The 17485-nt window shown below is 45.6% G+C and overlaps 1 protein-coding gene across 6 annotated transcripts in view; it reads left to right on the forward strand.

The window, feature by feature from the left end:
• dmxl2 (Dmx-like 2) overlaps positions 1-17485 on the forward strand; it is a 43456-nt gene that overhangs the window by 19013 nt on the left and 6958 nt on the right. The window contains exons 22-47 of one of the 6 annotated variants that reach the window (XM_084051980.1): positions 80-728; positions 1023-1343; positions 1659-1778; positions 3066-3201; positions 4575-4685; positions 4896-5065; positions 5158-5255; positions 5374-5539; positions 6452-6716; positions 6899-7101; positions 7183-7584; positions 7680-7862; positions 7958-8260; positions 8651-8842; positions 8999-9075; positions 9383-9513; positions 9925-10170; positions 10588-10764; positions 12946-13142; positions 13706-13839; positions 13938-14023; positions 15161-15362; positions 15470-15587; positions 16157-16222; positions 16950-17036; positions 17292-17413. In XM_084051980.1, coding sequence (XP_083908106.1) covers positions 80-728; positions 1023-1343; positions 1659-1778; positions 3066-3201; positions 4575-4685; positions 4896-5065; positions 5158-5255; positions 5374-5539; positions 6452-6716; positions 6899-7101; positions 7183-7584; positions 7680-7862; positions 7958-8260; positions 8651-8842; positions 8999-9075; positions 9383-9513; positions 9925-10170; positions 10588-10764; positions 12946-13142; positions 13706-13839; positions 13938-14023; positions 15161-15362; positions 15470-15587; positions 16157-16222; positions 16950-17036; positions 17292-17413 — 4962 coding nt within the window. Of the gene's footprint in view, positions 1-79; positions 729-1022; positions 1344-1658; positions 1779-3065; positions 3202-4574; positions 4686-4895; positions 5066-5157; positions 5256-5373; positions 5540-6451; positions 6717-6898; positions 7102-7182; positions 7585-7679; positions 7878-7957; positions 8261-8650; positions 8843-8998; positions 9076-9382; positions 9514-9924; positions 10171-10587; positions 10765-12945; positions 13143-13705; positions 13840-13937; positions 14024-15160; positions 15363-15469; positions 15588-16156; positions 16223-16949; positions 17037-17291; positions 17414-17485 lie in introns of all 6 variants that reach the window. The other 5 variants (XM_084051981.1, XM_084051982.1, XM_084051983.1 and 2 more) reach the window with 5 other exon arrangements.

Consider the following 17485-nt stretch of genomic DNA (forward strand, 5'->3'; position numbering starts at 1 on the left):
GCTAACATTATTTGTTACGGATATCAAAGGGTTGATGTCATGATCTTTTTAAATAACCCTCTCTCTGTCTTCATCTCAGATCTGACTTGTACATGAGCAGAGACCATAGTTCTCCCAACATCAAGCACTATGTCCACTTGGACTGGCTGTCCAAGGAAGACGGATCTCACATCCTGACAGTGGGCATCGGATCCAACATCCTCATGTACGGCCGCATCTCTGGCATGGTCAACGAGCAGACCAGCAGCAAGGAGGGAGTGGCGGTCATCACCCTGCCTCTAGGGGGCAGCATCAAACAAGGCATTCGCTCCCGCTGGATCCTACTCAGGTCCGTGGACCTGGTGTCCTCAGTGGACGGCACGCCGTCATTGCCCGTCTCCCTGTCCTGGGTGCGGGACGGCATCCTGGTGGTGGGCATGGACTGTGAGATGCATGTGTATGCCCAGTGGCGCCAGGACAGAAAGCCTGGCGAAGGAGATGACGCCAGTCTGTCTTCTGCGGACAACATCGTCAGCCAGACCGGAACCTCCTCTGCATTTGAAGGAAGAGCCCGGTCGAAGAGTGTGTTCGAAGGGAGCGCTGGGGTGGACGAGGCTCTTCGTGCCCCAGCTGGACTGCAGGATGGGGGGCTCTTTGAGGCGGCTCACTCCCTGTCACCCACTCTCCCCCAGTACCATCCCACACAGCTGCTGGAGCTCATGGACCTGGGCAAGGTTCGCCGCGCCAAGGTACGCGTGCTTCAGTTCTGTTTATCTCAATTGAACATTCCCAAAAAGCTAACACAAATTAATTGTTTATTATTAGTTAATCAGAACGGAATACCAGCACTCACTTTAGTGACTATAATTAACAAGATCCTAAATGGACTAAAGTGAGTGCTAGTATTCCTTTTTAAGAAACTATTTCTGCCTGAACCGTGCTCCTGATACACACATACTTTGAACTACTCGTCTGATGAGTGCTTGCTTCTCTCTCTTTCAAGTTATATACATATTTTTCTTTTCTTACGTCCATCTATCAAGGCTATCCTGTCGCACCTGGTCAAGTGCATTGCCGGGGAGGTTGCTGTGGTGAGAGATATGGAGGCAGGCGAGGGCGGGGCCAGGAGACACTTGTCCAGGACCATCAGTGTGACTGGCAGCACGGCCAAAGACACCATTGTGGCAGGCCGCGACGGTGGCAGGGACTACACAGAGATCAAATCCATCCCTCCGCTGCCCCTCTACGCCCTGCTGTCCGCTGATCTGGACACGTCCTACAAGGGACCGGAGGAAGTTGCCAAGGGGGCTGAGGTTGATGGGCCACAGAAGAGCGCAGAGGACCAATACAATGACCTCTTCCAGGTAGATAGAAACCGAGAATTTAGAGCATAACGTGGATTAGAATTTGACTATGTTGAACAGTGCACAGTAAAAAATACAACTTCCACATAATACAATAGAAGCCAGTAGACATTATGATAATACCGTAATGAATCCATGATAATACAGTAATCTACACACCTTCATGTTTTCACATGTGTCACTGACATTCATTCACCAGTGCACCCCTCCAAGATATTGTACAGGTGCACACCCAGCACTCACTCAAATGGACTCATACATGTTTTACGGCTTAATATAAAATCCTCAAAACATCTTAATATGCCTGTGTTATAGGTGCAAGCAGTGACCACAGATGATTTTGTGAGCTTTGCTACTGAGAAACCAGAGAAGAAATCCCGGTTCATCAACCTCTCCCAGTATGGCCCTACTTACTTTGGACCAGAACATGCACAGGTACGGACGCAGCTCAGCCAAGGGCTTCACCCTGGCTGCATCCCAATGTCCCCACAAAGGGTGTCCTATCTCCTTTCCCAGACATTCTTTCTTAACCTCAGTGGAATATGTCATGAGATGAAGGAAAGGTGCGAAGAATAATTCATACATTTATTAGAAAAAGAAAACCATGGTGCTAAGAGAACAGACTGAACATGAGGCTACATAATCATGTGGGCGTCTTATGACTGATGTGGGTCATGCTGACTTCATTTTTCCTTCAGATGACAGACATTCTTCTGACATTAAATGTTCATGTCTGTCCATCACGTATTCCTAACTCATGTCTCTCTCTCTCTCTCCGTGTGTGTGTCTATCTCTCATACACACACAGGTGCCCCCCCATACGCATAGGAGAAAAAAAAAGATCAGCATTCCTTCCATGTCATTTCATGTAGGCTATTGAAATGTGGCAATTCCACTTAAAAGTGTACTTAATGGCAGGAATTGAAAGATAATAAAATTCCCATACCCACCCACAGGTACTGATCTAATGATAACGTCCAAACACAAGCTTATATTTGAATAAGAACATAATCTGCTTAAAACGTCTCATCTCCTCCCTGGCAGGCAGACATTTCTGTATGCAGACTTGCGTACAGAATGATAGTACTCTACAAGCTGATTAGAAGCTTTTGCATACAATTTCTTAAGAATCACTGCAGTACTTAGGGAACACCATGACATGTTTGCATTTGATTGTGCTTTGAAGCAACGGCTTTGTGTAATCCTTTGATTTTGGAAATGTCCAAAATGTGCGCTGTCTTTTTAATGTTGCTCGCGCAAGGAATGGTGCGATGGCAAATTTACACTCCTTTCATAAATGATGGTCCAATAACCATTCGAACACAGCTGTTAGATTTGTACCATATGAGAGATAGCAGAATTTTTGTTTTCTTCAGGGGTAGGAGTCAGGATGTACTTGTAAGCAGGTAAGCTGGTCCAAGACATCTACTGTATATCAAATAGACAGGATGCAAGTCTCCCACAATGCAGGTAGTTTCTGCTCGGTCACCAACCGCTGGCGGTTTCTGTAACCCTTTCACTTCAAAACAAATATTCATAGTCATTGTAGCTTAATTGGGATTTCTTCTAGGAACAGTCATCATAACCAGACCACTTCCGATGCCTTTTTTACTGATTTTCCTGTAAGGTTATAAATGACCCCCCCCCCCCCCCCCCCCACACACACACACACACATCTCTTATATCCAGACTAAACCGCCTAATTACATTTTCTCTGTTCAGGTGTTGTCCAGTCACCTGATGCACTCTAGCCTTCCAGGGCTGACCAGACTGGAGCAGATGTTCCTCGTGGCCCTGGCTGATACCGTGGCAACCACCAGCGCCGAGGTCACTAGCTCCACTGACCAGCAGTACTCAGGTGAGCATTGGCTTATTTTACATTTGTGTCTGTATGTCTGTCTGGGCCCTGCCTGAGAAATATTTTTTTATGAACAGCAGCAGCAGCCTTTTTCTCTTCTTCAATAATTATTTTTTCATGAAGAATAATTCGACCTTTTCGCAACTAGCAGTTTTGTTCATTCTGTTTGACTGTCCCACACGGCAGTTATCGATTGAATTTAACATAATAATTTGGAATGTGCGATGCCTTTGATTTGAGGAGGTGCGCTGATTAGTGACAGACTGACAGCTGCTACAGCACTGCATTCATTTACTCTGTTGGATTCATTCAACATATGCTTCATATACCGCCACATCTAATTATGCTAATATCAAAACAAGCGGCTTAAGAGGGAAATTATCGATCACTTCGTTAATAAACAAAGGCTTCAATCTGAAGTCGTAGTTGATACAGACACATGGTAATCCACACCTTTTTTTTTACTGTAGCTCCAACACTGTCTCAGTCTCCGTAGTCTGGCTGACTAGGTACTGACAACAGCTGCTCTTCAGTTGCTCCTGGGTCCTAGTGTCCTAGGCTCGTAATATAAAAGGCCATTAGGCTGCGGTGCTATTCTGTAGCCTATAAATGTACTGCCGAGCCCGGCCCAAAGGCCGATAAATATGTGACAAAATCTTAAGCTCTATGTGTTACTGTACATTTTAACACAAAGATTTTAATTCTTACTGGAAATGTATATCTATCGGTTATCGATCTCCTTGATGACTAATAATCAATATTGTTATCGGTCCTGAAGAAACATATACTGTAAGTCCATGCCTACTTTAAATGGTATGTGAGTGGTCCTTAAACACATATGTGTGTGTGTGCAATAGCTCTGGACATGTGAATATTGGGCACACATGAAGTCAAAGTGCATTGGCGCGCCTGAATGTCTATGAGCCCTTAGCAAGAGATGATAGTGTATTAACGAAAGGTTATCGAAATAAAAGCTGATTGTGTGTTCTTGGTACAGTATGTGGTTATGTAATCCCACAGCCATCAACCTAAACAGTGCTAACCTAAGCAGCATTGTTTATCCTACTGTGCTGAAACATACATATTTATCTTTGTCTTTTTTCTCCCCCCAACACATTTCTGCTCTATTTATTTAGTCTTTTGAGAGGAAGACATTAGCAGATTGTTCCAGTGCTAAGTAAGCATGGAGTGGGTAGGAAGGTTCAGGGACAGACAGACATTGTCTGGCCAGACGGTGCCTGACAGACTTCACCGACACTATATTTATAAGGGCCCTTTTACTGCACAAATGTGGACAAATATTGCTATTCCAAAGCAAGTTTTTTTTCTTTGTTTTTTAAATAAATGGAATGATCTGTTGTATGTGTGTGTAGGTGGCGAGGCTCTAGATGAGTGTGGATTAAGGTACCTGTTGGCCATGCGACTACACACCTGTCTGCTCACCTCTCTTCCGCCTCTGTACCGCATGCAGCTCCTCCACCAGGGTAACACACACACACACACACTCACACACACACACACACACACCAAAGAAAAGCTCTGACGTCAACACACAGTACTGTGCTCAAATAACAGTATTAATACTATCTTGTCAGATTTTATGAGTCATGATTTCATATTCCAGTAAAGTGATCCTGAGGATTAACTCAAGACTCCCTCTCCCTTTCTCCCCTTCCCTCCCCCATCTCTGGCAGGCCTGTCAACATGTCACTTTGCGTGGGCCTTCCACTCGGAGGCAGAGGAGGAGATGTTGAACATGATCCCAGCCATGCAAAGAGGAAACCCGCAGTGGTCTGAGCTCAGAGCTGTGGGAGTGGGCTGGTGGATCCGCAATATCAACACACTGCGCAAGATGGTAGAGAAGGTACTGGGCGAAAGGAGCAGTGTAGAGTTTTCCAATGGCACCCACTGCTTGGTTTAACAGGTTGTTTAATGACTGTTTCTGTGCGTTTTTAGGTGGGTAAATCTGCATTCCAGAAAAATAACGACCCATTAGATGGTGCTCTGTTCTTCCTGGCCATGAAAAAGAAGGCTGTCCTCTGGGGCCTGTTTAGGTGGGTGAACCATTCAAACACTCACACACAGCATTTGTGAATTTGGTTATTTTGGGGATTTCTTTTCTTTTGATTACTTTAATGAAATATATCTATATGTTTGGTTTGCCTCCTGCAGGTCCCAGCATGATGATAAGATGACTAAATTTTTCAAGAATGACTTCAGTGAAGACCGTTGGCGAAAGGCAGCTCTGAAAAATGCCTTCGCCCTGCTGGGAAAGCAGCGCTTTGAACAGTCTGCAGCATTCTTCCTGTTGGCTGGATCGCTCAAAGATGCCATAGAGGTGCGCGCACACACACACACGCACACACACACACTCACATACTGTACACAAACCCAACAGCACATGCGTGTAAGTATTAGATCTGTGTTCTTTTTTAATGTCCTAAAAATGGTGTGTATATGAGGGAAAGATGTCATCATTAACAGTTCTGTTCTGTGTGCTGGATATTCTCTAATCCTTTAAAGGAGCTACACCATGAATTTAAAAAATAATAATAATATTTGATATCATATTGTTTATGTCCCTCAAACGTTTTTCAAAAGGTTTGAGCCTAAATCAAGCCTCAGATATACTCATTCCAACTAACTTCTCTCTGGCTTATAAAGCACTTTCACCTGCAATACCACATTGTCCTGTTTGGCACGGGGCGCTATTGAGCCAGTTTGTATGCATGTTATGTCCTGGTTCTGTGTGGAAAAAGTAAAAAAAAAAAAAAAGAACAAATTAAAAAAAAAAAAAAAATGAAAAAATAAATATTTTTATTTTTTTTTGGATTTTTTTTTTTGGTTAGAACTGAAAAACGGGAAGAATTGTTCCCAGACGTGACGTAGGGTGGGGGAACAAATCTGACAGACTGTTTTCAGACCGTTTTACATAAAAACCACAGATAGCCTATGAAAGCCTGCATGCTCGAAGTCGGGTATTTGTTGGAACAGAAGAGAGGTGGGAGAGACCAAAAACACACAAAAATGAAGAAAAAGTTAAAATTCATGGTGTAGACCCTTTAAACCACAAGAGTGGAGTCTAAACTTGACATATGAGGCATAGCTTACGTAATCCACCTTGCTCGGGGTTTGCCACATCACACAGAAGAGAGAGAGATTTAAATGAAGCACATATGTATTTTCCTGTGAGCTCCACTAGTGCAAAAAGGCTCTTACAGATTTATGCTGTTTGTTTGATGATATCTAGGTGTTATTGGAGAAGATGGAAGACCTCCAGTTGGCCATGATAGTGGCCAGGCTGTATGAGGCCGACTATGAGACCTCCTCCACCTCTCAGGGTCTCCTCTATGAGAAGGTCCTGGGCTGCAACAAAGACGGCAGCGGCTACCACCCCTCTAAGCTCCATCCAGATCCCTTCCTCCGCAGCATCGGCTTCTGGATCATGAAGGACTACACCCGGGCCCTGGACACGCTGCTGGAGCGCATCCCCAAAGAGGATGACGAGAACCCTGGTCAGATATAGAATCATGTTTATAACCAGTAGTATTCTCCTACTGAAAACTGTCTAAATGTACACAAATGTACAATCATGTGTTGCGGGGGACTACTGTAAAAGAACAAAGCTATAGACATCCTAGTAGTGACGTCTGTGTTTTCCTCTGCCCCTGCTCCCTTCCTCATCTCTCCTTCTTAGATGTGATGGTGAAGTCGTGCAACCCTGTGGTGTTCAGTTTCTACAACTATCTGAGGACACACCCCCTGATCATCCGCCGCCACTTTGCCACCCCAGAGGGCACCGTGACAAATGTCGGCCTCACCGCAGAGAGGAGCAGTGCTGACGAGATCAACCTTATAGAACGCAAGCTCTTCTTCACCACCGCCAATGCACACTTCAAGGTGGGCTGAGTTTAGAGTACAAATGTGCCTCTACAGGACGTGTGTAAGTTCTCTCCTAATCTTGTTGCTCATCTTCTGTAGGTGGGCTGCCCGGTCTTGGCGCTGGAGGTGCTCTCCAAGATCCCCAAGGTGACCAAGAAATCTGTCTCCTCACCCCTCAGTAAAGGCTCGTCTTTGGCCAATGTCGGCTCCAGCCAGCCACTGGAGAACGGCACCCAGGGAAGTGCAGCGGATTGGGGCGCACCAGCAGCCCCTACCCAAGCCTGGGGAGCCAACGATAGCGCAGCCGGACTGGACTGGAGCCAGCCTCTGGTCCAGGTGGAAGATGAGGGGCTTCAGTTGGACTGGGGAGCTGACAAGGAGGAGGACGAAGATGACGAGGATGATGATGGAGGTTTGATGATGAAGAAATCAGAGTCTGAAACCATAGCAGAGCAGACCTCAGGGAGTGGCCAACCTGAACTGCAGAGAGATGATTCTCAGGTAAGAAAGCACCCTTGTACATGCATAGTAACTGTCATTATGGGCTTACTTAACCTTAAGAAGAAGAAAATACATATTTTAACTTTCTCTTTCAGGGCGAGTCAGAGGTGGACGTAATAGCAGAGCAGTTGAAGTTCCGTGCCTGTCTGAAGATCCTGATGACGGAGCTGCGTACGTTGGCCACCGGTTATGAGGTGGATGGAGGGAAGCTCCGCTTCCAACTCTATAACTGGTTGGAGAAGGAAATAGGAGCCATGCACAAGATCTGCAACTACAAGGTGCGTGTTAGTGACGTTCAACAGTCCCAAATTCACACGTTTGCTTACATGTCGTTTTCTTGACGTGCCGCCGGTTCCTCTCTCTGACCCCGCAGGTGGAGGGTACGGAGGAGAGCCAGGAACGGGAACCAGAGCGCTGGCGCGACCGCGGGGCATCGCTGGACATTCCTGATGACGCCCTGGAGCACATGGAGGCCGGCACCTATGAGCGTCACCAGATGGAGCGCCGGCGTCTGCAGGCCAAGCAACAGCACTCGGAGAGGAGGAAGGCATGGCTGAGGAAGAACCAGGCCCTGCTCAGGGTTTTTCTCTCCTACTGTAGCCTGCACGGGGCCAAGGGAGGTGGAGTCACCTCCGTACGCATGGAGCTCATCTTCCTGCTACAAGAGAGCCAGCAGGTAATGACAATAAGTGATGTATCTATTTCAGTAGCAGTGGTCTCAGAAAATGCATTTTCAGGTCTGGATACCAATTTTAATCAATCAGGAAGGGGAACTCATACAGGATACAGAATACACAAGTGAAATTGGAAGTGATGGCACAAAGAAATGAGCAGATTTTTTTTTTTGGAACTGAAACAATATAAATTTGAAGCTGATAAATGGGTACTCTCTCCTGATTGGATGAAATTGAAAATGTATTTTCTGTTAATTGAAGAGCTGGAGACACAGGGAGACACTTGTTACTGAACAAGTATTTCTGCCGTGTCAATCCATACGTTTTGTTTTTTTTACCTGTATTAAGGGTCGATAAGTGTTAACGTATTCTTTTTCAATTTTTCTGTGTAGGAGACCACAGTGAAGCAGCTTCAGTCTCCCTTGCCCTTGCCCACCACACTGCCCTTGCTATCTGCCAGCATCGCTGCCACTAAGACGGTCATCGCCAATCCAGTGCTCCACCTTGGCAACCATATCCATGACATCCTCCACACCATCGTCCTCATGGAGCTTCCACCGCACCCCATCATCCTGGACGACCGGGTCAGACCTCATCTCAAATCTAGCTTTTATTTATACAAGCACAAAACATATCAAACTGGAAAAAGTGCTCCTCGGAGCACAGGTCTCCACCAGGTCATTGTGGGCCAGCAATGAATAATTGAAATGTGTGTATTTTTCTGCAACCCCACCTCTTAGGTGAATACCCTGCACACACTGGCTGCTTCTCTGTCTGCCTGCATCTACCAAGCTTTGTGTGACAGCCACAGTTACAGGTAAACACACGCACGCACACACTCGCATTTACATACACACACATGAATTTCTACAAATAGCAATGCCTTGTATATCACAGGCTTTGGACACACCAAGTGCATTGTTGAGTTGTATGTAGTGCAACTGGCATCTGCCCTTGAACACATTAAGTGGACAAGTCAACCCTGGGAGTTTATATTCATCTACATGGTTAACTGTGAACCACTGCAATGCCAGTAGGCACTACAAAGCCTCTATCCATGCTGGGTGCTATTTTCCAGTTGAGCAATATAAATAAGTGATATGCATTCCTGTGATCGTCTGCAGCAGCCAGGCGTCGGCTAACCAGTTCACAGGGATGGTGTACCAGGGCCTGCTTCTCAGTGAAAGGAGACGACTCCGCACGGAGAGCATAGAGGAGCATATTACCCCCACCTCTGCTCCAGCACAGTGGCCAGGTAACCAATTCCACGTCACCTCTGCTGGTTCCACCTTTTGTCTATGGGATCAGCAGCTTTGCTTACTGAAGTCCCACATTGTGGTGCTGAAATTGTACTCTGCATCATTCCACAAAGTAGATGACTGAAATGCTCATGTTTGTCAGTGTCAAGAGGGACGAGGGATATTTTTGAAACGTTATGATTTAGAGAAAATGGAAAAGCGGGGGAAGGGAGAGGCAAGAGTACGAGGGGCAGATGGTGTTCTATAATAAGAGCCCCGTAGCCTCTGGGAAAACGCAATTAACCACGCCATGTGAAATGCTCTGTGAGTGGGTTCTACTCTGTATTGCAGAAAAATGAAGAATTTCCCTAATGCCATGGAAGCTTTATTGCAAAATGAGGAGTCAACCAATCTGCTTTGCCTCACAGGTGTATCGTCCCTCATCTCCTTGGTGGCGTCGGCCAGAGAGGAGGGCCAGCCCAGGCTCAACGTGCTGCTGTGCGAGGCTGTGGTGGCGGTCTACCTGTCCTTGCTCATCCACGGCCTTGGCACACACAACAGCAACGAGCTCTTTCGCCTGGCAGCCCACCCGCTTAACAACCGCATGTGGGCAGCCATTTTTGGAGGAGGGGCCAAAGTTATCATCAAGCCCAAGAGACCTGAGGCCCCACCAGGTATGTGCCTAGCTTACTTCTGCTTGCTTCTGTTTTGATGTCGTCGTGCCATTCCCGTCACCATCAGCCCTCTCACTTCTCTCTAAATATTGGCTCCCTCTCTCACTTTTCTCTTGATATTGGATCCCTCTCACTTCTCTCTAGATATTGGATCCCTGTCCAGTCTTACCTGTTACAAACTCTCTTATTCTTCTACTTCTTCACATTTTCCCTCTCTTCTCCTCCGTCCAACAACTCTCAACATCCTGACCGTTTCTCTTCTTATCTGAGGCATCTGTCTTACCTGAACACTGGTCCTGTGTGGATCTATACCTGGTTCGATGGACCTTCCTTCACTCAGTCCCATCCTCTTTTGTGTGAGCCAAGCTGTGCTGTGTGTAGTCTCCTGTGTGAGTGAGTGTGCCCTCTGTGTCTCAGTGGCGGCCGATTTTGAGGCATCCAAGCCAGAGGACGCTCAGGAGACAGGAAGGCCTGAGCAGAGCAGCCCCACCCTAAACCCCGTCCCCGCTGTCCCCCAGCCCCCCCACAGACCCCCTCCCCCCGTCCGAGGGGGAGAGGGGTCGATTCCTGGGTCACCGGCAACCAAGGGCAGCTGTGAGTAACGGAGCTGGTCGCTTGCAGTGCCGTTTTGCAGGATTGCCGTGTTCTGGGTTTGCAGGATTGGATTGCTGGTTTGCAGGACTGTGCATGTTTAACTGTGCAGGTGTTTGTTGTTGCAGATGCTTGACTTACAGTAACTCCTCTCTCTTGTGCAGCTACTACTGAATGCCCCATATGAAAATAAAAGAAAGCCTCCTAGTGCATTACAAACCAACAGCTCTGTGTTCAATGTTCTGACAAACCATCATGTGCCTTTTTGTGTGCGTGCTGTGGCGTGCCCGAGTGTGTGTACGTGTGCATTGCATTGCATGCCTATGTGTGTCCTGTATGCTCTCACCCTCATTGTGTGTCATCCCTGTTGTGCCACTGAAGCAGCAGCTAAGACTAGTGAGCAGATTTCAGTGGCCAAGGCTGAGCAGCCCTCTGAGACTAACGCTGACCCTGACTCTGACACTATACCAGGTACTCTGTGAGTGGCTAGACTAACTGAAATAACAGAGCTGGTTGTGCCTGCGTATTTCTGTTTAGTCACTGGCAATCAAATAGCAACAGTATGTTGCTAAATTTGTATGGTCTTTTAACGATTAGATTGGTTTGAACTTGTTTAGCCATCCTTTTCCTTCATGTAAGTAAATAAGGATAGCAGAGAATACGTCTGCTCTAGCAGCCTGCCACCGCTCGTTCTGCCCGGCCCTGACAGACTTCAGTATCTATCTATAATCTAACCTGATACTAACGTCTGGCAATACAATTTCCTATGCACAATTTCTAAAAGCAGCTAGCAGCACAAATACACTGTAAGCACGCTCAATAGCTGAAAACTGACCACATTACAGTAGGTACTGCACCAGGTACTGCCAGAGCAGCGAACCATTACCAAGTTTAGAGGTTTTGTGTCGCAGCAGCTAATGTCGACTGTACACACACAATTCACAACGATTTGCTTTGAATAAAGTTCTTTTGTTTTCGAAAATACGCCAGTTCCTGTTTTTTATGCTAATGGCAACAGGAAAAGCCGACCTGTGTTCAGCTGGTGGTGTGCTTATGTTGGTGCCGACTGTTTTGAGATACTGTTTGGAGGAAATTGTATTGCCTGAGTCTAGACTTTAGTATCATACCATATTATGGATATTAAGTCTGTCAAGGCTATGCTCGTTCATCTTCAACAGGCCCAGGCTGAAATGCTCCACTTGTTCACAGTGCATTTGCACGGTATTTGTGGAGTAGGTAGATAACGGGCTGACATTAAGAGCTCATATCTCTTGAGAGCTATGTATCTGTTCATCTTCTGACTCTAAGCCTTCTGAAGAGGAGAGTGAGGTATAAGGAGATGGTAAAATGGCAGCCTGGTTATAGGAATCTGTCATCCAAATGTTAACATAATCTGAACATTTCAGATGCAGGCACACGTGCACACCTAAACACACACACACATATTCATGCATTTTGGCCATATTGTTTTGAGCTCTTGAGGATGCAACGCTTCAATCATGACTGATTTAAAAAGAAATCCATCCTCCATTGTTTGGGATACCTTTATGTATGGGTGTTTTTGTGTCACAGCCCGTATCAAATCCAGTTTCTAATGAAACGGTGCTCTGTGTAGTTTTGTGTCTGTGTTTGTGGTGTCTAACAACAGCACTGTCTAATCTGGTGTGTGTCTCGTTTTGTGAATGCGGTGGACCTCAGTGGTTCCAGAGGTATTGACCCAGGATAGTGGTGCAGGTCTGTGTGCAGCCTACAGTGTGTATTACGATGTGTGTCTCTCTGTTCTAAACGTGTGTCTCTTTGTGCATCTGAATCAGTCACATGTACTGTATATTTTCCTTGTGTGTGCACACTGTGACTCATGCAACCAGTCCTATTTCAGACGAACATTTCATTCTTCACACAGAATGTTAGTCTCATAATAACGTAGCTTGAACAGAGGCCGTGTGTGCAGTGCTCTCAGTTACAGTGCAGACAGATGAAGTACGTACCATACTGTTCCTCACCTTCCTCCTCTTTCCTCATTCTTTGGCCTTTTTGATGAAGTTGCTCATCCTCATCTACTCTTGGAAATGGCAGCAGTCGTCTGTGTGTTTGTGTGTGTGTGTATTGTGGTTTCACATTTCAACTGTGTGTGTTGCAAAACCGTATTTTTAAAAGACATTCCTTCCTCTGCCCCCACCCTAGCGGTGCCCACCCCTCCACCCCCGGCGGAGGATGTGGACCGACAGAGGCGCCGGTTCAACATGAGGATGCTGGTTCCCGGGCGTCCCGTGAAAGAGACCCCCCCAGCCGCCCCGCCCCCGGTGCCCGTAGAGCGCCCCGCTTACAGGGAGAAGTTCATCCCCCCAGAGCTCAGCATGTGGGACTACTTTGTGGCCAAAGTATGTGACTCGTACGCCCCTAGATTCACCTGTTTTGAATTAGGAAATTGAAGGTCGTACTGTATTAATGTCAGCCTGATAGAGAGTATCCTTTTGTTTTATATCCGGTTTGGACAATATGGATATTTGTCATTAACAGACAAATACAAACTTCCAACTATTGTCAAAACAAAAGGAACAACAAAGGATTGAAACTACTCCACTCAGAGCGTTACTACAGTGTACCCCTGGAAAACAAAAATATCTATATATCTATATATTACAGTATATCTATTATACATCTCATGAACAAAGTGCAGTAATTGCACTCTTCTGCATTGAATGTAGGCTGTAAACTTTAAGTTGTAAGTTTACTGTGTAATGTATGTTTTAATTGTGATGTGATGAGATTTGCTGTATTAATGTAATGTTTTTGTATCTTGGCTGGACAATAAAGTTATTCTATTCTACTCTAGACAGCCGACATGGTGATTCACTGGGCTTTAGAATCTTAACTATGCTGATCTCTTCCTCTCTCTCTCTTTGTTTCTCTCTCTCTCTGTTCATCTGTGTCCCTCCCCCAGCCCTTCCTGCCTCTGTCAGACAGCGGTGCTTTATATGACTCGGATGAGAGCGGGGGTGAGGATGATGAGGACGATGATGACGCCTTCCTCTCTGACACCCAGATCACAGAGCACTCTGACCCAAACTCATACAGGTAAGATTCACCTTTCAAGCCTGTTGATCCGGTTGAACCAAGAGCTGTGGTGCTTCATGTATTCTAACCTAACATTTTGGTCTGTGGTTGTTATGCAGCTGGTCTCTGATTCGACTGGCCATGGTCAAAATGGCTCTACACAACGTTAAGAACTTTCTCCCAACAACCGGCCTCGACTTCACAGGTACACACACAGTCACACACTCACATGCAAACGCATGTACACAAACACACGTATGGATACACACATTCTTTTGGTGGCTTCTTAATGTGTAATTATTGGTCATTGCAGTGTTCTGTGCACTAATTGTCAGCTGTCTGGGCGTTGCACATTGCATTTACAGACAACAACTTTTGCTATTTCTTATTGTTAAAACAATTTACGCAGCAAAATACCTCCTAATAATAGACAGGTTATAGGATTGCATTTCACCAAATGAATGTATGATCACCAGTTGGATCTTTTTTCTATGCCGACGTTAAGGTGATTTTAACTAACTCACTCATCAGAACTAAGTTGCTCTAAAAAAACATTTCTAGAATCTACTTCGCCCTACTGTTCATCTAGATAATATCAGAAACAAAATTTGTTTCTGATATTACTAAATGTTGGAGTGGCATGTCTGCCCCCAGAGCCCCGCTAATCAGCATGAATGACGAGCATGATTTCATTATCTCTGCCTGACCTTTCGGAGATAATTGCAAACCAGTTTACCGTCTCCTTTGGATCTGACACCTGGGATCTCCGTTCATCATATGCATGCTCACCATAACGTTGCTTTGCTCTCCATATGAGTAGTTAACATTATTGGTATGATTTGGATTTCAATATTAAAGATAAATGAATCATGTTAAACGGAACATGATGCTGTGCACCAAGCGTAGGCACAGACATTTAAAAGAGCCGTTATTTGAATAGAGGAGACTTTCACCATTGACGTCTGGTATTAAACCCATAATATTCCCAAATACAAGAGGTTACGTTTTTCTTTTACTCTAATCCTAAAGGTCTTTTCACACGAGGAGCATTTGACGTGCCTTGTAATACATTTTTGATGAGTGGTGAGAGGCCAGGTATGTAGGGCAATCTGACTGCCGGTGCAACAATCGTGCGCAATCCCATGAAACTGTCACTTCATGCTCATCTCATGCACGCGCTCACCCACTGCCAGAGTTGTGTAGTGTTGAACTTTTTTTTCTCTATGCAATCCACAGTCTATTCACAATAGTGCGACCCCGTGATTCGACAATATGAAAATGGAAACAGTTGCCCTGTCCTAGGTCAGAGTTGACTGTGGTGTTGAATCACTGTGTGTTTCAGAGCTGCCAGTGACCTCTCCTCTGTGCAATGCCGTGCTGAAGACTCTGGAGAACTGGGAGCAGATGCTTCTGGAGAGGATGAACAAGTTTGAAGGCCCCCCTCCCAACTACATCAATGTCTTCCCCACTGACATGAGTGCAGGAGGAGGGCCCGCCATACTCCGACACAAGGCCATGCTGGAGGCCGACAACACACCTTTCAAGTGCGTTTTCTTTTCTATGACTTTTCATATTTTATTGTTTAATGTCGTGGAACAGCTCTAGGTTTCCTGTTGTGGTTTTTATTCATTTAATTTTTGTTCTCTTCCAGAACCAAGAACCACCTCTCCTTCCCAGCCCGTCGTCTTTGGCATTTCATGGTGAAACAGGAAATTCTTCAGGAGACGCTGATTCGCTATATCTTCACCAAGAAAAGGAAGCAGTGCGAGGTCAGCAGCCTAGAGAGCATCTCTTCTGAGAGACGACCTGTCTGGTTGATTATTGATTTGCCCTGATGATGATGATGGTTTATCATCGTATCTGATCAGAACAAAATGCATGTATATTTTCCTGAACTCCCTCAAATGATGCTGTTCATCATTATTGTTTTAAACTCTCACCATGAGAGATGGCTGGCATGTGATGTGTCTACAACGATTTAGAACTATTTGGCTGTTGCTGCAGCTGTCAGAACAAAGCAGTAAATATAAACTCTAGGGCTTGATGCTTTGATTCGATTATTAATGGTATGCAGAGATCATGAGTTCAGATTAAATCTATAGTACCTACTTACAGTAGCAAAACCAATGGTTGCTGTTCTATTCACCCCGCGCCCCACACAACTATAGCCCCATGCTAGAGATCGCCATTTCCTTACACCCCACTTTGTGTGTTCATCAAAGATCCTATCAACCCATGTCATTTTCTTTTCGTTCCCCGTTTTGTGTTTGTTTTTGTGCATGTGTGTTGTGCTGTGTATCTGTGTTCTGCGTCCACATTGCTTTTGTGTGTTCTGTAGTCTGTAGAGAACCATATGGACCATCTAAGCCAAAATAGGCTTGCAGGAGCTAGCGGTTGGAACAAGGTAATATCCCTCATCCTCCCAGGCCCTGGTTCTGGGCGTCCATCTGTCTGTCCGTCTGTCTGTCTGTCTGGAGGAGTCACTACACAGCCGACCTTGGAAGAATGAGATCATTGAGTGTTTTTTATTTATTATTGCTGTGCACATACTTATTATGTGTCAAATCATTCTGAATGTGAGTGTTTAAGTCTAGGTTAGTATGCATTAGCAGTATAGTGGTAAATATAAAACAACGACAAAAAACAAGCGTCACGGTCGTACAACAAGGTACAAACAAATTGGTCTCAAGAGAAACTGTAGAACGTTTTTTCTCCAGTATGGTCTGATAGTGACTGCTCCAATTCATTCTGTCCACCTGCCTCATCCGTTTGACAGAAATCAACTCAAACACAAAGATCTCTAACACCTAATTGGGGGGGGGGGTTATCTCTGAAACATTTGATTTTTCAGCTCACCTGGCCTCACCCCCTTCCACTTCTCAGTAACACTCACGCACCCAGCTGTGTTTCTCACTCACGTTTTCCGTGCCAGATGTTCCTGCTGGAGCCAAAATCCACTAATCCACCTTGTAAATGTGATCTGCGCTCAGAGATGTGGCACATAGACCTACTAACCTGCATGCTCACTGTGTTGGGGCTGTGTATAAGGCTGGCGGGCTGTGCAGCAGGGTATCGTGTCAGTGGTCACATTTGGTCACATATGAACAGATTTTGGTCATAATGTCTTCCAGGTGGAGGCTGATCTGGGCTACCCAGGAGGAAAGGCTAAAATCATCCACAAGGAGTCCGATATCATCATGGCCTTTGCCATTAACAAGGTAAGAGTTGACTGGGTAAAAGTGGGAGAATAGTGTGCATATCCCACCAAAACCAAATCGGGTACAGAATCAACAACTTCCACAACAACAAAAAAAATCCACACTGAATTAAGCTCATTTCAGGTTGCAGACCGTTTTTCTGTTACAGTTACCAGGTTGCCACAGCATAACATTTTCTTTTTCCTTTACTGCCTGCGGACCTGTCACCCACGCTTAACTTTCATGCTGTCTCCCTCCCTTTCTCTCTTTCACTAGGCCAACTCCAATGAGATCGTGCTGGCATCCACCCATGATGTCCAGGAAGTGGACGTGTCCACCCTGGTGGCCGCCCAACCCTACACCTGGATAGGAGAGGACTTTGACAAGGAGTCCCGCAGGTCAGACTCATGATTCTGTCTGGATTTGAAAATGTTCCATAGACGATGCTGCAATACTCCGTTCTGGGCTAT

Source organism: Gymnoscopelus microlampas, assembly GCF_963454915.1.
Source record: "Gymnoscopelus microlampas genome assembly, chromosome: 1".
NCBI lineage: Eukaryota > Metazoa > Chordata > Actinopteri > Myctophiformes > Myctophidae > Gymnoscopelus > Gymnoscopelus microlampas.